The sequence below is a fragment of the Bufo bufo genome, chromosome 3, assembly GCF_905171765.1.
Source record: "Bufo bufo chromosome 3, aBufBuf1.1, whole genome shotgun sequence".
Taxonomy (NCBI): Eukaryota; Metazoa; Chordata; class Amphibia; order Anura; family Bufonidae; genus Bufo; species Bufo bufo.
In genome coordinates, this window is record NC_053391.1 from 329437102 (window position 1) to 329459579 (window position 22478).

At 44.8% G+C, this 22478-nt stretch overlaps 1 protein-coding gene across 1 annotated transcript; it reads right to left on the reverse strand.

The window, feature by feature from the left end:
* Positions 1–924: 924 nt before the first annotated feature.
* TRAPPC3 (trafficking protein particle complex subunit 3) lies at positions 925–20773 on the reverse strand. The gene is made up of 5 exons (XM_040424394.1): positions 20625–20773; positions 13815–13912; positions 10184–10283; positions 8297–8479; positions 925–2003 (listed from the first exon to the last, which is right to left on the reverse strand). The coding sequence occupies exons 1-5, from the start codon at positions 20664–20666 to the stop codon at positions 1884–1886; spliced, it is 543 nt and encodes a 180-aa protein (XP_040280328.1). The 5' UTR covers positions 20667–20773; the 3' UTR covers positions 925–1883.
* Between the last annotated feature and the right edge of the window lie 1705 nt (positions 20774–22478).

Here is a 22478-nt window from a genome sequence, read left to right on the forward strand (position 1 = left end):
AGTTTAAATCAGGTAAGCATTGGTTCCAGAATATTGCTCACCTTGCAAAGTTGTGGTAACTATAGGCACAACTCTAGATTAGGCTCATCAAGATGTATACTGGAATCCCAGATGGAGGTCTTCCTTTTAGAGATGCCTGAAGTCCCCAGGAAGATGCAAATTTTCCAAAACACCAGATTCTCTCTGGTGTTTTGGAAAACTTGCTGATCTCTGAGGCTTTCCCCTCAGGCCACACTTCACGCTGCTGACTGTTGGAGGAGTGCTGAAAGCCCGGGAATCAGCCTCCTGCACAGCCAGCAGTGCAATATGTGTGGGAACGTATCGTCAGGTCAGGGAAGCAGGAAAGTATATATTTTTTTTTTTTCATGGAGCTGGAGAGGGCACTGGGGGGCCACCAGGAGGACATAACTACTGTGAGGGGGCAAAAAAGTGGGCATCCTTACTGTGAGGGGCACAAAGATGGGCAAACCTACTGTGAGGGGTACAAAGGTGGGCATAACTACTGTGGGCATTAGTACTGTGTGGTAGCAATAAGGAGAAGTTCCCTAGATTACCCTGTTATACACTGGGATACCTCGGTCTTACAGGACCGGTACAGCGCCCCCTCCTAGATATATAACATGGACAGTCGCCATTCCTTCCTTATGTGATTGTTCTTTTTGCTCTATCACCACAGGGACATCACGCCGACGCCAGTAACACCCTGGATGTGGTACGACCAGTTGGTTTTTTCGCTTATTGCAAGATGTACAGGTGTACCCCATGATAGATTTATATGACCCCACCGTGTACCCTATGATAGATTTTATTAGGTGGAACTGGGCGAGTATAGTTATGCATTGGGCGGAGTTACAGGAGTTGCTTAGTGAGACAACTCCTTAAAGGGTCAAACAAGTAAAAAGAAAATAAAACATAACAGGGATAGTAAGTAATATTATTTATGTATAATAAACAGTTTTTCTCATTTTTCTAATTATAAAACACAGCCCAAACAAGGAAGAAAAATCCACAAGAAGGGAGTGTGACACTTTGGATATAAAACCAGAAACAGCTGTCTATGCGGCAAGTAATTACAAACACCATCTTCAATGGATTTATTCCAAACACATCACACAGTTTTGTATGTAAAAGTCAAGCTGACAAAACAACAAAAGTATAACATCATAATAATGCATTCATTCTAGAAATCAGCAGCAGAACTGGATGGTGTTCTCTCTTTGAGCAGCCCCCATTCTACAAATGAGCTTCCGCCAGCTGGGAGTTTCGAGAAGTCAAGAAGACAAGTAAGGAATCGTTTTCTAAGCACGTTCATTGTGTCTGGAGGACAATAAAAAAAAATGAGCCAATTCTACGTGCCATGCCAATGGTATGGCTGTCAGGTTTAAAGCTACTTATTGGTACTGGAGCAGTTCCAGAACTTCTCAGCTTCCAGATGGGTCCTGAGGTACACGCAGACACAAAGTGGCCACAGGCTCAGTCTTGCACTACTGACTACAATCAGAGATATTACACAGATGCATGGGAGCAACTGGAGTGGAAGAGAGGAAAAAAAAAAAACGTACTGTCTGCTAAAATAATAGGGTCAGAATACAGAATAACACATTTTAGTAAGGAACTCTGCAGAACATGCTGCAGCAATCTGTAGGAGAAACATACCGGTGGGCCTTCAACATGAATGTTCTCATGGACAGGGTAAAAGAAAACACTGGAGAATTTCACAAAGAAGTGTAAAAAGAAAACAAATCAGAAAGCAAAACCTTAAGGAATCAAGTAACTTTGTCTAAGACTTTCATGTGAAATTCACTACGGAGTCTCTCCAATGGGCTATAGACAACGTTTTCGTTCAGACTGCCAAAAGGTCACTGAAGACATTGGTCCCTTGGTCACTCCTCTCCTGCAGGTAAGTTGTCCTCAATCCTCCGAATAAACTTCATTCGAATTTCTGTCACACTGTCGCCTTTCAGCGTGTCCTGAGCAAATTTAACGTCAACTGCCATTTGTACCTGAGAGAGAATTTACATATATTAAAGCATGGCTCCGGCCTATAGTACAGTCAATTAAAGCACACGGGGGGAGATTTATCAAAACTGATGTTAAGGAAAACTGGCTTAGCTGCCCACAGCAACCAATCAGATTCCACCTTTCATTTCTCAGAGCTCCTTTGGAAAATCAAAGGTGGAACCCGATTGGTTGCTATGGGCAACTGAGGCCTCTTTCACACTTCCGTTGCCGGGATCCGGCATGCACTTCCGTTGCCGGAGGTGCCTGCCGGATCCGTAACAACGCAAGTGTACTGAAAGCATTTGAAGACGGAACCGTCTTCCAAATGCTTTCAGTGTTACTATGGCACCCAGGACGCTATTAAAGTCCTGGTTGCCATAGTAGGAGCGGGGGAGCGGTATACTTACAGTCTGTGCGGCTCCCGGGGCGCTCCAGAATGACGTCAGAGCGCCCCATGCGCATGGATGACGTGATCCATGTGATCACGTGATCCATGCGCTTGGGGCGCCCTGACGTCACTCTGGAGCGCCCGGGGAGCCGCACGGACGGTAAGTACACTGCTCCCCCGCTCCCCGCTACACTTACCATGGCTGTCAGGACTTTAGCGTCCCGGCAGCCATGGTAACCACTCTGAAAAAGCTAAATGTCGGCTCCGGCAATGCGCCGAAACGACGTTTAGCTTAAGGCCGGATCCGGATCAATGCCTTTCAATGGGCATTGATCCCGGATCCGGCCTTGCGGCAAGTCTTCAGGATTTTTGGCCGGAGCAAAAAGCGCAGCATGCTGCAGTATTTTCTCCGGCCAAACAACGTTCCGTACCGGAACTGAAGACATCCTGATGCATCCTGAACGGATTTCTCTCCATTCAGAATGCATTAGGATAATCCTGATCAGTATTCTTCCGGCATAGAGTCCCGACGACGGAACTCTATGCCAGAAGACAATAACGCAGGTGTGAAAGAGCCCTGAGCCAGTTTTCCTTTACACCTGTTTGATAAATCTCCCAGACAAAGTACATACAGTTTTTTGAAGTAGGTTCTCGGCTAAAGATATATTTGAATAATTATATGCCAATATTATGTATTCACCAATGGAGCGGTCTCTTTTGGGACTGGCTAGTGAAACGTGTCCTTAACAGCCAGCAGAAAGCCAAATGGCTGCCACATGGAGTACAAGATGATGTGACACCCCCTCTATCTAAAGTCTGAGATACACAAATCTGGAGGCATCAGAGGTTCAGCTTTTTTCTCTTTTTGGAAAGAGGGCCTGCTTTTGGAAGCACTGCCTGGCCTATGATTTCCTATGCATACTAAGGTCTGAAGGGGAACCAGCCATATGTAGGGCCATGGTCTTTGCCTATTGTTGTAAGGGCTTTACATACAGGTTTCTGTGATGTAACAAAAATGAGACAAAGATAAATCATTCCAGAACTTTTTCCACCTTTAACCACTTCAGCCCCCAGTGCTTAAACACCCTGAAAGACCAGGCCACTTTTTACACTTCTGACCTACACTACTTTCACCGTTTATTGCTCGGTCATGCAACTTACCACCCAAATGAATTTTACCTCCTTTTCTTCTCACTAATAGAGCTTTCATTTGGTGGTATTTCATTGCTGCTGACATTTTTACTTTTTTTGTTATTAATCGAAATTTAACGATTTTTTTGCAAAAAAAATGACATTTTTCACTTTCAGTTGTAAAATTTTGCAAAAAAAACGACATCCATATATAAATTTTGCTCTAAATTTATAGTTCTACATGTCTTTGATAAAAAAAAAAATGTTTGGGTAAAAAAAAAAAATGGTTTGGGTAAAAGTTATAGCGTTTACAAACTATGGTACAAAAATGTGAATTTCCGCTTTTTGAAGCAGCTCTGACTTTCTGAGCACCTGTCATGTTTCCTGAGGTTCTACAATGGCCAGACAGTACAAACCAGACTTCTTCTCACGCTTTGGGGCCCCTAAAATGCCAGGGCAGTATAAATACCCCACATGTGACCCCATTTTGGAAAGAAGACACCCCAAGGTATTCAATGAGGGGCATGGCGAGTTCATTGAAAAAAAGAATTTTGGCACAAGTTAGCGGAAATAGATTTTTTTGATTTTGTTCTCACAAACTCTCCCTTTCCGCTAACTTGGGACAAAAATTTCAATCTTTCATGGACTCAATATGCCCCTCAGCGAATACCTTGGGGTGTCTTCTTTCCAAAATGGTGTTATTTGTGGGGTGTTTGTACTGCCCTGGCATTTGAGGGTCTCCGCAATCATTACATGTATGCCCAGCATTAGGAGTTTCTGCTATTCTCCTTATATGGAGCATACGGGTAATGAGATTTTTTTTTTCCGTTCAGCCTCTGGGCTGAAAGAAAAAAATGAACGGCACAGATTTCTTCATTCGCATCGATCAATGTGGATGAAAAAATCTCTGCCAAAAAAAGAAAAAGGAGGGGAAAGGCGTCTGCCAGGACATAGGAGCTCCGCCCAACATCCATACCCACTTCAGCTCGTATGCCCTGGCAAACCAGATTTCTCCATTCACATCAATCGATGTGGATGAATAAATCATTGCCGGGATTTTTTTTTTTATATATACAAAGTGTTTGCCAAAGTATATGAACACCGCCACCTCCTCAGCTCATATGCCTCGGCAAACGTATCTTTTACTGCAGAGGAGAAATCTCGTCTTGCAGCGCCGCATACACCGACTTGCGTGTAATCTGACAGCAGCGCAATGCTTCTGTCCGAATGCACATCAGTGCTGCAGCTAGTCGATCGGTTGGTCCACCTGAAAGGTAAAAAAAACAAAACAAAAAAGAAAAAACCAGGCCGCAAAGCAATAACTTTATTAACTGTTGAACAGAACATAGAAACTTTTTTTAAACTTTTTTAACTGAACATTTAACTTTTTTACTTACCGGTATTTTTTTTTTTGTTTAGTTTTTTTTACCTTTTATAGAACAAACCTCTCCTTCCCCATGGGACAATGTGCAAAGCGCAAATCGCCCAAAGATGTGGTGAAGTACGTTATGCACTTTATCCCAGGTGAAAGGAGAGGTTTGCAGCAGCTGTGAGTGAATGGGCCCTAATAGCCCTGTGTGCCTGTCCTGGTGAGATGTGATCCCTATGCTAGGTGTACCTGTGTGTGGTACTTCCGGAAACACTCTCCATAGCATAGGGCAGGGTGGTCAGCACAGTCAGGACAGAAATAGCGGGTGTCACGCCTTATTCCACTCCTGCTACAGACACGACATCTTGGGTAAAGGAGGTTCTCGATGATCTCTTCCTGGGCACCAGACGGCGAGGGGTGCGGGCGGGCACCCTGGGTTAACGTAAAACCCCTTGGGCACCTTAGGTAGGTGAGTGACAGCTTATAAAAAACAGTTTTTTGGGCTAATAGAGCCACAAGCAGGTTTAATAAGGGCAGTTTAGGATTCATGTTATTAGTACGGACCTGGCCATATGTTTAGCTTATAGGGCTCAAATCTCATGACAGAATCCCTTTAAACTAATACTTTGTTGAAGCACCTTTTGATTTTATTACAGCACTCAGTCTTTTTGGGTATGAGTCTATCAGCATGGCACATTTTGACTTGGCAAGATTTGCCCACTCTTCTTTGCAAAAACATTCCAAATCTGTCAGACTGCGAGGGCATCTCCTGTGCACAGCCCTCTTCAGATCACCCCACAGATTTTCAATCGGATTCAGGTCTGGGCTCTGGCTGGGCCATTCCAAAACTTTCATCTTCTTCTGGTGAAGCCACTCCTTTGTTGATTTGGATGTATGCTTTGGGTCGTTGTCATGCTGAAAGATGAAGTTCCTCTTCATGTTCAACTTTCTAGCAGAAGCCTGAAGGTTTTGTGCCAATATTGACTGGTATTTGGAACTGTTCATAATTCCCTCTAGCTTAACTAAGGCCCCAGTTCCAGCTGAAGAAAAACAGCCCCAAAGCATGATGCTGCCACCACCATGCTTCACTGTGGGTATGGTGTTCTTTTGGTGATGTGCAGTGTTGTTTTTGGGCCAAACATATCTTTTGGAATTATGGCCAAAAAGTTCAACCTTGGTTTCATCAGACCATAACACCTTTTCCCACATGCTTTTGGGAGACTTCAGATGTGTTTTTGCAAAATGTAGCCTGGCTTGGATGTTTTTCTTTGTAAGAAAGGGCTTTCTTCTTGCCACTCTACCCCATAGCCCAGACATATGAAGAATACGGGAGATTGTTGTCACATGTACCACACAGCCAGTACTTGCCAGATATTCCTGCAGCTCCTTTAGTGTTGCTGTAGGCCTCTTGGTAGCCTCCCAGACCAGTTTTCTTCTAGTTTTTTCATCAATTTTGGAGGGACGTCCAGTTCTTGGTAATGTCACTGTTGTGCCATATTTTCTCCACTTGATGATGACTGTCTTCACTGTGTTCCATGGTATATCTAATGACTTGGAAATTATTTTGCTGTGGGATGCAACTAAGAAAATTTCAGGAAAGCCCAACTTGAGCAGCTGAACTTTATTTGGGGTTAATCAGAGGCACTTTAAATGATGGCAGGTGTATGCTGACTCCTATCTAACATGATTTTGAATGTGATTGCTTAATTCTGAACACAGCTACATCCCCAGTTATAAGAGGGTGTGCACACTTATGCAACCACGTTATTTTAGTTAGTTTTGTTTTCTTCCCTCCACCTAAAAGATTTCAGTTTGTTTTTCAACTGAGTGGAACAGTTTATAGGTCACATTAAAGGTGGAAACAGTTCTGAAATGATTTATCTTTGTCTCATTTTTTTTTTATAGCACAGAAACCTGACATTTTAACAGGGGTGTGTAGCCTTTTTATATCCACTGTATATTATGCCTCCACACGCACAGGGTTATGATGAAAAAAATTGCTGCACCGTTTCATAATAACCTTTCAAACTAAGCCGTTATATGTTGAAGTTATAACCTCGATGGGAACTGCCAGAAATAACGCAAACACAGGCCACTAAATACGATGCTATCAAACATATATATAATGCAGACATCCATTCTGACAGTGACTTATCTCAAAAGAGTCAACACGGTGAAATCCAACATGTGCAACCCTTCCCTCCACCTGACTAGGGCTAGGGAACAAGTAGATTATCAGCCGATCCTGCTGAAATCAGTCGGATCAACTGACATGTATTTACCGTGTATGGCCACCTTACAAACAGAGAGATTTATGGCGCTGAGAATCTATGTTAATTATGCTGAGAAGCAGTTATTAGAGCAAAGCATAGCACGAGCAGGTGTGATCCAGGTTCATTCTTGTTTTTGGATATTTTATAGTTCCTTTCCTTTCTCTGCTCTCTGGTATTAGCACTCCTCCCATTCGACCAAGGTGATTTTAATTAGCAGGGTTCACAAATTCCTACCAGCTCTCAGTTGGAGTTCCTGAGAGCATATGATAAGGTGGGCTTTGACAACTGTTCACATGGTGCGGTGCTGCATGGCGGCCATTGTTGCTGTGATGCTGTGCTGGTGGATTGGTGGGGCCCAGTGCCAGGGTGGCATTGCCAAACAGCAGGGGTTCTGTTTGGCAGCCGAGTCCCGCCGTCTGCTGGTGCAGGGGTCGACACGCAGTGCCGCGTGAAATTTGGAGTAGGTGCCCACTCGAGAAGGCAACCTTGTCATGGGGAGTGGGCTTATGCTTTTTGATAAAAATGTGTACTAATGCCTCATGTAAGCATGCAGCATAGGGGCCTGTATACTAATTATGGCGCTGAGAAGCAGTTATTAGATCAAAGCATAACATGAGGAGGTGTGATCCAGGTTCATTCTTGTTTTTTGGATGGTTTATCTTCGTAAAGCATGGGCTCCAAATTTGTTGGGACTTCGGTGAATAACTTCAGGATTTGATTTTTGAATGTGAAAACCATTTTAAAACTTGGTTCCAAATTCGACTTCAGCACAGAGGTACCAGCCGGTACCAAAGCTGACTCCGGATACCCGTTTTAAAATGGTTTTCAAATTTAATAATCAAATGCCGTTACTTCGGTGATAACTCCTTTCGCCTCTCTGGAGCCCATACATTTTAATCATGTACGGCGCTGGATCTCCTAACTTTTGAGCAAAGTGATGCTTGCATCGCTCTATAACACTGTCAGGTAGGAAACTGCATAGAAGGGTTTTTGGCCAATGTGTGGCACTGTTGTTTGGTCATCTTACTGTATGACATTATGGGGGTGGGTGGGTCATATAAAGGGCATGGTCAAATATAAGGCTCATGAGCAGCACCAAAGGACTACCACATCTGCAGTTGTATAAACCCTTACCATTTCCAGTGCTCCTCGCAGAACCCCACACAGCATACTGGAATAGATAAGGTTGGAATGATTATCAGGCAGCTCAACAAAGTCTACAAGAGGATTGTTTTCCAGGATGAGGGAGAATTCGTCACCAGCAGGGCTCCAGTTTGTTATAGTAGGTGTGATTCCCAGGTACATTTTAAATGCCACCTAATCAAACACAAGAGATAGAAAGGGTATAATAATTCATTATCATTATAATATGTACTCCAAGAACTAGTCACAATATTTACTAGGGAAAAAAGGACAATTTGACTCAATTTGTTCTTGTCAACCTAAAGGACAGAACTTCATGTGAGTGCATGCGGCAAGTTAAGAAGAGCAAGACAGAATCACTGGCTATATGATGCGTCTATTTCTGGGCTGAAATCCAACCTGTCTGATATACACATGAAATTATAATCGACTTCTATCTCCAACTTAAACTCTGTACCAACAGGATAGGTGATAAATGTCTGATCACTGGCACCCTCACCAGTTACCAGTACAGGGCCCTGACCCCTCCGTTCCTCCTCACTGCAGGTCCACTGGGAGGAGTCTGAATAAAGGGGTCGGCCATGTGCTCTGCCAATCCATGTTTATTGGGCTGACGGTAATAGACTAGTGTTGTACTCTACTATTTCCGCCAGGCCAAAAGAGACTTTGAATGAAACACTGAGGGTGAGCATGTTCAGTGCCACTCCATTCAAGCTCCTCTTCAAAGAGGTCATGCAGTGGGGGGGAATGAGAGGCTAGAGACCCTCAATCTAGTGATTGTTAGGGGTCCCAGCTATCAGACATATATGGACAGGAGTTAAATATTCCTTGTGGCTATTTCATTGGGAGAACCTCCGTCCATGCACAATACATAGGCCTTTAAACATCACAGGGCGTAAAGGACTGCTATAAAAAGAGTGGGTCCCTCTCTGGAGGGCTCATCAAGGCTATGTATTACATGGTCATCCTTTCCTTTAAATGGGCACCAAATCATACATTCCCACGTCGTACTGAAAGCCTCTGCCAGTGGCACCAGCAAAATCTATTAAGTGGAGCAATGACTTATCGAACATCATTGAAATGAAGCTAGCTTCCCACTCCTTCCTTTATAGACCAGAGGCACTGGGTACTTTAAAGAACATACTGGTCAACTACAGAAACAGAAATGTCACTCATAGCAATGCAACTGAGGGAAGGCTGTCAGGAACAAATATCATACATGGAGAGGAGCAACTGCACACCAGGTGGTAGCAAGTATAGTGCATGGGTCACTGCCCAACACACAGCAACTATATGTATAGTACATACACCATAGAAAACTGTTTTCAGAGAACACGCACATTCAGAGACACCTTGTCCAACCACTCCACGATAGTGCAGCTACAGTTTTAATGTAGAAAAACATTCTGATCTCTGAGAAGTCTGCCAAAGGTTCTGGCAGAAAAATACATAGTGCATGATGGGAAGCAGACTGAGCCTCTGCTGATCTGGCGAGGAATGATGGCACGTGCAGAGCAGTCACTGGTGGGGGGAGCCATGGAGGACCACTGCCCAAACAACTTTCACAAGAGACCCAAGAGGCATTAGCACATGGAAAAAGAATTATTCCAGGTTTCTCTATGGCATTCCAAGGAGGGAGTCCCTGTGTGAGAGTCTCGCCTTAAGTCTATATATAAAGTAGACATCATTTACAAGGAGGGCTTATTCTGACTCCAGTCACACACATGTGGCTATAAACTGGGCTGCCAAATACATTACACATTATTATTTAGAGAAGTCGTCTTGACCTGCACCAGTAAAATGACATTTTCAAGGGCAGTAACAGTGATAGGTAATATAGTAGTAGTCAGATCATGAGACCATATTAGAAGCAGTTACCTTCGCTATAACATCAGCCGTTTCTCGAAAATCATTGCACCTTCCAACATTAGACCGAGCCAAAAAATCTTCAATCAGCCTCACACCTATGTTGTAGCCCCTGAGACAGATAAAGAGAGCAAATGAAGAAGGAACAAGGAAATACAGTGAATGTAAAGGCTGTATTACGCAGCGCTATTTAACAGGCGATTGTCGGGAAGGAAGTGTTCCTTCCTGGCAATTGCCTGCCCGCTAGCGGAGGAGACCGCTGCTATTACATGTAGCAATCTCCTCCACATTGTGAGGAGAAGCAATCATTATACCATCGCTCTCACCCATACTAAATCAGACATGATTTTTTTTTCACCTGTCAAAAGATTTGAATTGCCCGATGACAATTTAATCGGGCAATTTGCAGCAGTATTAGACCACCAGATGATTGCTAACGAATGTTGGCTTTTATTCCGTGACGCAGATTATTAGTCAACACACGAAAAAAAAACCACTACAAAGTGGATTTCCCATATAAAATAATGGGAGGCAGGTTGACAGTGGATTCCACGCCAAAGTCCATATGAAAAAAACCTGCCGTAGGAACATGGCCTAAGGTACCAGCACACGGGGCAGATTTTTTTTGCAGATCTATGGCATATCTGCAGCAAAATCCCCATGTATTACATGAAAGGAGTGAAATCCACAGTGAAAATTTGCTAAATGTATTGACGTGTTGTGGATTTTAGAATCAGAGTCACGTCAGTTTATATGTGGACAGTTTCTGCACCATGTAAATGAGATTTTGTGACCAGATAAGGCATGGGAGCACAATATCATTACAGAGTGCAAGGACAAACAGTATGTAGTCACTTCCAAAGCTCCCTCTGGTGGTGAGAGCCGGTAGCCAGCCTATTCTCTTTTAAATCTAATGTCTGTGCAGTGGATATGGAACTCCAATTGCTCCAACCACTGTAGAGATATGTGTCAAAATGAATCACCACAGTATTATGATCTTATTTAGAGGAAATAAACAATATTCAGGGAACACAGACATTCGCTTTAAAGGGGTGGTCCATTTAAGAAAACTCATTAGGAAATTACAAGATAAAGGGAATATCTGGGAATACAAAACTAGTGGACTTTCTTTAGGACAAGTCATCAATAGACTAATGTTGGGATCTGGTTGATGGCATTTCCATGATCAGCTGAATCATCTGGCCAAGGTGATCTCTACATGCCCTTTGTTGTTTGCCAGGCAGAGCTCCCTACTTTCATTAGGGCTGTGCCTGGTTTACTTGAATGATCTATATAATAGGTTCTAATATTAGGCACTGTTACTACTAAAACACACAAGCGTTGTACCTGGTAAACAATAAAAGGGCATGGTGCCCTCTAGAGCCGATTGGTAAAGTTGTAGGTTGTTGGATCCCCAGTGTTTAGATATTGAGTGATTACCCAAATGGATAGCTCATTTTGTATTAGCAGATAACCTGGGGGGGGGGGGGGGGGGGAAGGGTGCGGGGTGTCCCCTATGTTCAGAGTAACCAGAAGTTACAAACAGTGACTCTCACTGGCACACTGTGAGGCATCTTGCACACGAACGTTGTGTGCCCGTGGCCGTATTGCGGCCCCGCAATACACATGCACCGGCCCGTGTAGGGATGCGGACCCATTCACTTGAATGGGTCTGCAATCACAGAGATGCGGAACCCCATGGTCCGTGTCTCCGCCCGCAAAAAAAATAGAACTTCTTCTACAGGGAAACTGAACACTTTCTGAGAGGTTCTCCAACAGATAAAAGCTGATTGTTGGGGGTCCCAGAAGAGAGACATTTTGTGATCTGCTCATAGTCATTGTATTCTCTAGTAGGGATTCTCTAAAGTGAAAACCCCCTTTAAAGGGGTGGGAAATGAACATTTATCATCTATTGCCACGGTATGTGATAAATGCTTGTTAATTGGGAGTCTGACTGCTCTGAGCCCCACAGGTTATGAGAAAGCAGGCCCCCCGAGTCCACTCTGTGGATGGAACGGTAGTGCACATATGTACCGCTGATCCATTCAAATCTATGGAACTACCTTGTAATAGCCGAGCTCTCTAATCCGCAGTCCTGTAGACGTGAAGGGAACAGTTGTTAAAAGGGTAAACCAACTGGTGGAGAGGTGCACCTTCTGCCTTCCTCAGCCTGTAAAGTCATGTCAAGTGAATATGTCTAAGCAATACCAACCATTACTCAATGTGTGGCACTGTGCCTGGTATACTTTAAGAAATTATAGCCTCTTCAAACAGCTGATCTATGGGTTTGTCAGGAGTCAAATGCCCTCCGATCTGATATTGATGTCCTGTCTGGAGGATAGGACATCAGTACCCAATTCTCAGAATACTCCTTTAATGGTTTAATTTGATGTTTATGGAAGCAGAGCTAGTTATGATTGCTGTCCACTACAATATGGACGCTGCTCTGTAGCTCCGGCACTAGACTGAACAGCTGATCAGTAGTGGTGTGGGGTGCCAGACCCCCGTCAATCAGCTAGTGATTGTCTACCCTGAGCATAGGCCATCACTTAAAGAAAAGCTGGACAACCCCTTCAATATTAAAGGGGTTGTCCGAGCTTTTACTATTGAGGACCTATTCTCAGGATAGGTCATCAATATCAGTTCATCGGTGGTCAGATACCTGGCATCCCCGCTGATCAACAGTATGAGGAGACGGCGTGCGCAGACATAGCAGCAGCAGGAAGAGAGACTGGAGACGACATTGCTGGAAAGCAGGTTATGCCTTAAAGGGAACCTGGCATCATCAGAATGGGAATGAATCTGCAGGCAACATGTTATAGAGCTGGAGGAGCTGAGCAGATTGATATATAGTTTTATAGGAAAAGATTCAGTATACAGCATCTCTAATTTATACATTTATCGTATATCTCTGCTTATTCTGGGCTTTGAAATCAAGGAGGCGGTCCTATCAGTGATTGACAGCTATCTGTATACACAGTCATAGAGGAAGGCTACCAATCACTGATAGGGCCGCCTCCTTTACTTCAAAGCCCAGAATGACCACAGTCGCGTTTGGTGCGGATCCATCATGGATCTGCACAGACGGATCCGTTCAGATAATACAACCGTCTGCATCCGTTCAGAACGGATCCGTTTGTATTATCTTTAACATAGCCAAGATGGATCTGTCTTGAACACCATTGAAAGTCAATGGAGGACGGATCCGTTTTCTATTGTGTCAGATTGTGTCATAGAAAACAGATCCGTCCCCACTGACTTACATTGTGTGCCAGGACGGATCCGTTTTGCTCAGTTTCATCAGACGGACACCAAAACGCTACAAGCAGTGTTTTGGTGTCCGCCTCCAAAGCGGAATGGAGACGGAACGGAGGCAAACTGATGCATTCTGAGCGGATCCTTATCCATTCAGATCACATTGGGGCTGAACTGATCCGTTTTGGACCGCTTGCGAGAGCCCTGAACGGATCTCACAGACAGAAAGCCAAAACGCCAGTGTGAAAGTAGCCTTACACTGAACCTTTTCCTATAAAACTATATATTAATCTGCTCAGCTCCTCCTGTCTGCAGATCAGACACCATGTTCAATGTGAAAGGTTCCCTTTAATTTTCAATACTGTTAAGACTTACTAAAGTTACTTACATTTTCTCTAGCTGTTTATTGACATCTTCGTCATTTTCATAGTCTTTGCATAGCTGTGCAACCAGGGATCCATAGGTCAAGTTGAAGAGCTCAGAGTTCTAGGGGGCGATAAAAGGAACATAAGTTCAGCAGATCAGGATCTTCAATCTGTACACATCACATGCACAAACAATTAGGAGGGTGCAAGATGTAAGGAAAAGGCAGCACACATGCAAATAAATAAAGAGGCAAAGAAATGTGGAGTGTACTGAACCAGAGGTAAGAACACAATCAATATACTAAGGCTACTTTCACACTGGCGTTTTGGTTTCCGTTTGTGAGATCCGTTCTGGGCTCTCACAAGCGGTCCAAAAGGGATCAGTTTTGCCCTAATGCATTCTGAATGGATAAGGATCCGCTCAGAATGCATCAGTTTGGCTCCGTTCCGTCTCCATTCCGCTCTGGAGGCAGACACCATAACGCTGCTTGTAGCGTTTTGGTGTCCGCCTGATGCAGCAGAGCCAAACGTATCCGTCCTAACACACAATGTAAGTCAATAGGGACGGATCTGTTTTCTCTCACACAATAGAAAACGGATCTGTCTCCTATTGACTTTCAATGGAGTTCATGACGGATCCATCTTGGCTATGTTACAGATAATACAAACAAATCCATTCATGACGGATGCATGTGGTTGTATTATTGTATTATTTGCAGATCCATGACAGATCCGCCCAAAACGCGAGTGTGAAAGTAGCCTAAGATGTATTCAGCTAAAAATTTGGGCCATTTATGCAATGAAACCTGTCAGACCATTTTGCAGTCTTGTGAACCGACTGACCGCAGTGGGCACAAAGAGATATCCATAGGGACACTGGGACAGATTCAGTAAGACTGCTGTATGAAACGTTTTCTCATGGATTTTCCTGTAGATTATACCCTCTGCAGTGGAAATCCTCAGCATAAATTGACATGTTGCTGATATAAAATCCACATTGCTGGTCAAGTTACGATGCAATTTAGTTCTCAGTGTGTGGATGAGATTTCTTAAAAGGGATTGTCCAAGTTAAATAAAAACTTAGGAAGCCCCTGTAAAAGTGCTAAAATAACGAAAGAAGGCATAGTCACCCCTTTTCTCCCTACCATTGACCTCATCTTCAAGCCTGCAGTGGCGATTTACTGTTGTAGTGTCCCACTAGGTAAAGGTGGGCACTACACAAGGGTTAATGTGTTTTACATGCAATGTATTTCCCTGTGTTATCTGGGTGTCAGGCCTGTTAGGGTGCAGTTTAGCCTCCCAGGCGTTAGAGGGAGCTAGAGAGCCCTAGATATATATAAGTAGGCCCAGACAGGGGAGGGGTAGTGTATTCCAGGGGACTAGAGGAGTCACTTAGTCTACCTGAAGCTCCTGAGGCTAGGATTAGCTCAGTTGAGACACCCCAGTAGTAGGATGGGACCTCATGGGAGAAACCTGCAGTTACCCTCAAGCCAAGCAGAGACAGTGCAACCAGCTGAGATAAGTAAGCTAATGGGCAGAGGAACTATAAAGTAAGAGCAAGAGTCAATACGGGAGGAAGATATAATTACCAAGGATTAAAGCCAGCATTTAGGCATCCGGGCCTTGGGATAGAAACCAGACAGGAGTTCTAAAGAACAGCGTACACTATTTCTGAGGAGAAGGTACAACCTGATTCTGAGTGTGTTGTTGATTACCCTCTGAGTATCTTGCACAGAATTATACCTGCCAGTATTTGAAATAAGCCTGCTTGTGAAGCTTGTGATATAAGGGACTGCATTACCATCTTGTTGTACAAAGTTGGACTGTTATAAGTAAAGCAACGTTTGGTTCACTATACCACCTGTGTACCTCACTTATTGCTACTGGAAACCGGTGTGCCACCGTTACAGGCACTGGCGTCACGAATCTTAAAGGGACCTTGCCTCAGGCACTCTAAACACCTGCAACATCCAGGGCACCTCATCCACCATCAGGCCTGGTCCCTACATACCGAGTGTGCCCCAGAGGAACTAGTGTCTACCTCTCCTTCACTGCCGCATGCCTGCCCAGGGTTATCCAATACAGTGAGCAACCCTCGATTGCCCATAACCGTGACCTCACTTCACTATACCCTGCAGGTCTGGCGTGCTGCACTGTGCACAGAGGTCACCGTGCAGCCAATCTCTTAGGACATCACTGCTGAGGTCAGTGATTGGCTGCAGTGGTGACTAGGGATCGACCGATATTGATTTTTTAGGGCCGATACCGATACCGATAATTTGTGAACTTTCAGGCCGATAGCCGATAATTTATACCGATATTCTGGGAATTTTCATTTTTGAGAAAAAAAATAAATTCCTACACAAATCTGCTGAAAATTAATATGTTTATTGTTAATGTGTATTTTTTTTGTTTATTGTTAATGTGTATTTTTTTTTTATAAATCTTTTTCATTTATACTTAATATTTTTGTGTTTTTTTTTTACTAACTTTTAACCCCCTTAGGGACTAGAACCTTTGTCCTATTCACCCTGATAGATCTCTATCAGGGTGAATAGGATCTCACACTGTCCCTGCTGCTCTGTGCATAGTGCACACAGCAGCATGGAGCTGAACATGGCAGCCAGGGCTTCAATAGCGTCCTGGCTGCCATGGTAACCGATCGGAGCCCCAGGCTTACACAGCTGGGGCTCCGATCGGAGGAGCAGGGGAGAGGGGATCCTGTGGCCACTGCCACCAATGATTAATACTGGGTGGGGAGGGGGCGCACTGCGCCACCAATGTTTTTACTATTGGCCGGGATTGGGATGGGGGTGGGGGGCGCACTGCGCCACCAATGATTAATACTGGGGGGCTTGGGGGGGCGCACTGCGCCACCAATGAAGATAAGTCTATCGATCATTCATATACAGGAGGCGGGAGCTGGCTGCAGAATCACATAGCCGGCTCCCGACCTCTATCAGCGGTAGCTGCGATCCGCGGCACCTGAGGAGTTAACTACCACGGACCGCAGCTATTGCTCATAGAGGTCGGGAGCCGGCTATGTGATTCTGCAGCCAGCTCCCGCCTCCTGTATATATGAATGAATGAAAGGCTTATCTTCATTGGTGGCGCAGCGGCCACAGCCCCTCCCCTCCTCTTATGTTCTATCCCCTCATTGGCGGCAGCGGCAGCAGCAGCACAGGGGGAGGAGACACTGCTTCCTTCTCCCCTGTGCTGCTGAGGGAACACAGAGAGCGCTGAGAGCAGCGCGATCTGTGTTCCCCATACGTTATCGGTATATCGGCAAAATTGATGCCGATACCGATAACGTTCAAAATCCTCAATATCGGCCGATAATATCGGCCAAACCGATAATCGGTCGATCCCTAGTGGTGACCCATGTGCACAAGACATCACCCCTGCAGCCAGGGAAACAAACAGTAGTGGTGGTGGGGAACAAAGCTCTGCACCGGAAGCAGCAGGGAAGAAAAGGGGCGACTGTTGTTACAATATTTTAGCACATGTGCAGGCCTTGCCTGAGATTTTATATACGGTAACTCAACAACAGTCTTAAAATATCATGTGGACATACCCCTAAAGGAGGGGTATAAAACCGATGATAAATCTGCCCCGTTATCCGAAGAGTTTGGTTTGCACACAGCGCTAACCTCAACCCCCTTCAACACCTTTGCGAAGAACTAGAACGGCAACTGTGAACCAGACCATTTTGTCTAAAATCAGCCACTGAAAGGGCACAAATTCCTACAGAGACAGTCCAAAATCTTGTGGAAATCCTTTTTCAGAAGAGTGGAGGCTGTTATAGCTGCAAAAGGAGGAGGAAGGGGGGGGGGGGGGGGGGAGCCAACTCCATAATAACGCCCATGGTTTCTGAATGGGATGTCCAACAAGCTCATATAGGTGTGATGCTCAAGTGTCCATAGTGTGTATCTTCATCCATCAATGGCTGGAATTTACAGACACACACGTATAAAGAAATAAAACTTGGGAAGATTAACTTGGTTGAATATTAGTCTTTTTGTAGATTGCTCATATCCCCAAAAAATCTGTGAACAGTAAAGCAAATGAGTCAAGAGCTTTCTTTCAATTGATTGCAATGTTCCTACTAGATAACCAGATCACTAAACCCTCGAAGAGGGCACACAAAATATAAAGTCTCCTAGTGCAAGACAGCCCCTGATTAATACAAAGCCATCTCCTCTGCAATGTGGCAAAACATGGCAGTCATTAAATGAACGATACATAAGTGACCCAAGTCCGCCATAGAGCATATGGATGGGGTTGAGACAACTACGTTAATAGTGAGGTGGTGACTGGACAGGCTTGCTGTATGTTCTGATATAGCAGCCAACTGCCCTTACCATCTGGTCGTGCCAACTGCAACGCCACCCTTCAATGTTACTGAAAAGGCGACAATAATCCCACAAATGTGCAGAGAAACACTGTGGAAATGGTCAAGTACACTCAAGATGATGGGGTTAGAAAGAAAAAAAAAAATCTGTTCATTGCTACACATGCAATGCTAAGTAGAAAATCACCAAGTATAATTAAAATGTAAAAAAAAATAAAAAAATTGACCATTCAAGTAACTTAAATGGTAAAAAATAAAAATAAAATCTACATCAGATCAGGGCATCTGAACAGCTTTGCTTTTTAAAACTGCATGAAAATCAGGGATTAAACAAATGTGCAAGATAAAGTGTATGCAGACACGTACCATGAGATGCAGAGATGCAGTAGGTGAAATGAATGGCAAATACCAATACTATACAATGAGTGCAGTGGGCAGATGGAAAGAGAGGGAAAAAGTGGTTAGGCGATACAGGACTAATGTCAGAAACCGAAGCTGCCAGCAAGCTGGAGACCAGGAGTGAGTGCAAGGTTCACAGACAAGCAGCATGACGCCAGGACGTGCTCCGCACACGAGTAAAGCACAGCCAAGGTGGCCGTAAGCAGAAACAAGAACGTATACACAGTAATGTCTCCGCCTTCTTAGAACTTTAACTTACTGGTGTGGTCATTTTTCTTCCTGCAACTTTAATTTTACCTAAAGGGGTATTCCCATCACATACAATGGGGGCATATATCGCTCCGATATGCCCCCATTGTCTGATAAGTGCGGGTTCCACCTCTGGGACCCGCACCTACAAGGAGAATGGAGCGGGTAGAACTGTGGCTGGAGGACCCCGGGTTTCCGTCCACCACCAAGCGCTACTCCCATACAAGTGAATGGGAGCACAGGCGCGGCCCCTGCTCCCGTTCATTTCTAGACGGAAATAACGATATGCCCCCATTGTATGTGATGGTAAAACCCCTTTAAAAGTTAAAGGCTATGATCTCCTTTGGGGACAATTTTAAATTATTGCTTCTCATTTTGGTCTGAAAATAATTTCTGCAGTTGGTCTTTATTATGTATTTTCAGCTGTTTTTGTGAAACGGGTTAAATTTCTGTCTATTTGCAGACAATTCATAATGAGTGTCTATGAGGTCAGGAGATCAGAGATAAGAGCTCTATATGAGTGTCATCCGATGGGGTATTCCCATCACAGACAATGGGGGCATATCTCCCCCATTGTCTGATAGGTCCGGGTCCTAGAGGTGGGACCTGGACCTATCTCTAAAACAAAGCCTAACGCGAGGTTGGCCAAGTGGTGTCCGGCAGTGCCGGGCCTGGCCACCACCAAGCCTTCCTATTGGCCCGACTAAAATAGCCAAGCGGCACGTTCAGCTATTTTCGGAATCCTTATAGAAATTAATGGGAGTGCACAGCGCTTGCGGGGCCATCACTCCCTTTCCATTCTATGCGGCTGACGGAAATAGCCAAGCCAGTCCTTGGCTATTTTCAGCGGCCCCATAGAAATGAATGGAGGGCAGGTGCGCCCTCTGGGACTTTGCCGGTTCCGTTTTACGAGATAGGTGCGGGTCCCAGCGGTGGCACCTGCACCTATGAGACAGTGGGTTCATATCCTAGCAATATGCCCCCATTCTCTGAGATAATACAACCCCTTTATCACAAAAACGGCAGAAAATTTTTGATAAAGACCAACTGCAGAAATGATTTTTACCCAAAAATAAGTTAAGTGCAATCAAAAAAATAAATAGCCCAAAAGGTGTTCATATCCTTTAAAGGGTTTCCTTATCCCCTACACACGGGAAAGGGAATAAGCATCTGCTTATCCTGGCCATATTAGCAATTAATGGGGGTCAATGAGGGTGAACCCCCAAAGATCAGATGCGTATTCCCTAGCCTGTGCATTTTGTTCAATCAATAATTTTCCTCAGGAAATAAATCTTTTACACCGGTTTTACACTAGCACTTGAGAGCGCCGTCAGGCTGACTCTACACGGGCTTTGCAGCACATGACGGATTTTCACATATATTTCGGCACAAAATACGTGCGTCCACCCATAAACTGCATTTCTGAGGCGACTTTCTATTGAGATCAGGGTCATATTTTCAGCCTGTAAAACACTAATGGCTGCTTAGAACTTCCAAATCGGCCACTCACGTGGAAGGGGTGTCACGTCAGCACCCTTGGGACCTCCTGGTGGCAAACAGGGTTCAGAATCCATCATGTGCATATGCAAGCGATGGCACAGCATGCCCTGCACCCTGCACTGGACTTCTCTTGTTATGGCACGTCCTCATATATGACAAGCCCTATATTCCCTCACTAATACTATCTGCAATGTAAACTCCTGGGTGACTCTAGCCTCTGGCACACACAGGGCTGGCACACTGGGTACAAGCTTATGTTTGCACAGTATAGTGGTGCCACACACAGCAGGGCACAGTGACAACCTGTAGGGCTAGCAGCAGCCCCTCCCCTCACCATCTTCTTGCTCTCGGTCCCTCTGTTGGTCTGTCGAGACATGATTCCTCGTCTTCCAGGGTCCTCCGGCACACAAAGTAACAAATGTCAGCTCTGCAACAGGAACAGGAGATGCTGAAGCCCAGGAAGCTGAAGGACCTTAGGTGACGTCACGGCCATGTGACCGGTCACGTGAGGGGAGGTGACGGCACTGTGGTCACATGTCAAGGCGTCAGGTGGAAGTGTGGAGGCGGCTGTGTGCGCATGGGGATGGGGATGCTATGGGGACTGTGTGCAGCAGAGCTGTGTATGTAATGTGCATGCAGAAGAACTGTGTGCGTGTGTATATATGTAATGTGCATATATTTGTTTCATGCAGCAGAGCTGTGTATGTAATGTGCATGCAGAAGAACTGTGTGCGTGTGTATATATGTAATGTGCATATATTTGTTTCATGTAGCAGAGCTGTGTATGTTATTGTCAGTCAAGGAGTGTCTATAAATGGAGCAAGCTAGAAATGGCTCATAGTGAAGTATAGGTAATAGAAAGGGTGCACTACAGTGAGCTCATGGGGGAGATTTACTAATCCAAATGTGCCAGAATTCTGCGACCATTTGTGATGTGAAACTATGGGCCATATTAAGGTCGAGTTCACGCGACCGTATTTGTGGTCTGCATTCTATGTGCGTTTTTTTGGGTTTGGATACGGACCCATTCATTTCAATAGACACGTGTGTTGTCCGCATGTGTGTGCCTGCAGCCCCTCCAAAATGATAGAACATGTCCTAATCTTGTCCGTTTTGCGAAGAATAGACATGTTACCATGAATCCGCCAAAAAATGTCTCAGTTTAGCTCATCTAGGGTTTCTACGTTTTTGTCCAATGCACTTGACATGAGAGCGGGGATAAGATGGACCCTTTTGCACCAACATTTCTACCCAATTCTGGAATAAAAATCCCCACCTGCAGTAACTATCCGGCAGGCTGTATCGGATAGGTTACTGCAGCCTTAGGCCTCTTGCCCACGACCCTCCGAGATATACAGTCCATGAGCCGGCCATATGTCCCGAGCGGCATTGATTGTGTGCACGGGAGCGCACAGCATCATAGATTACGACGTCTGGCCACCCTATTCCTGCACCAGATTTATCATCCAGTCTGAGCCCCTGTGATAAATCTGGTGCAGGTCCCGACAACTTTCACATTTAACGTTATTAGTTCTGGCAGGCTGCCGGCAGAGAACAGCCTACCACAAAGCCCACCGGCCCCATTGACTATAGCCCCTCGGGCTTTGCAGTAACAATATGGGATCCAGAGCGCTGCCAGAACTAAAAATGCTAGTGTAAAACTAGCCTAAGCTTTCACCATCTATAGCAGGGGTGGGGAACCTTTTTTCTGCCAAGGGCCATTTGGATTTTTGTAACATCATTCGGGGGCCATACAAAATGATCAACTTAAAAATTAGCCTGTTATTATTTGGTCAAACATTTTTTTTGTATAATCTTTATTTATATACTCAATTTTTACAAATAAAGAACAGCACCCTGCATCACTGGACCCCTTTACATTACACAGTACCCTGCATCACTGGACCCCTTTATATTACACAGCACCCTGCATCACTGGACCCCTTTACATTACACAGCACCCTGTACCTCTGGACCCCTTTACATTACACAGCGCCCTGCATCACTGGACCCTTTACAATACACAGCACCCTGCATCACTGGACCCCTTTACATTACACAGCACCCTGCATCACTGGACCCCTTTACATTACACAGTACCCTGCATCACTGGACCCCTTTATATTACACAGCACCCTGCATCACTGGACCCCTTTACATTACACAGCACCCTGCATCACTGGACCCC

Bases quoted from the DNA above. Each gene is read 5' to 3' on its own strand.
- TRAPPC3 (XM_040424394.1), bottom strand. From the start codon at position 20,666: ATGTCTCGACAGACCAACAGAGGGACCGAGAGCAAGAAGATG. The intron at 8,480-10,183 runs GTAACTGCTTCT...GTGTTTGATTAG, and splicing joins CGGCTGATGTTATAGCGAAG to GTGGCATTTAAAATGTACCT. The intron at 2,004-8,296 runs GTAAGGGTTTAT...ATTCTCTCTCAG, and splicing joins TGCGAGGAGCACTGGAAATG to GTACAAATGGCAGTTGACGT.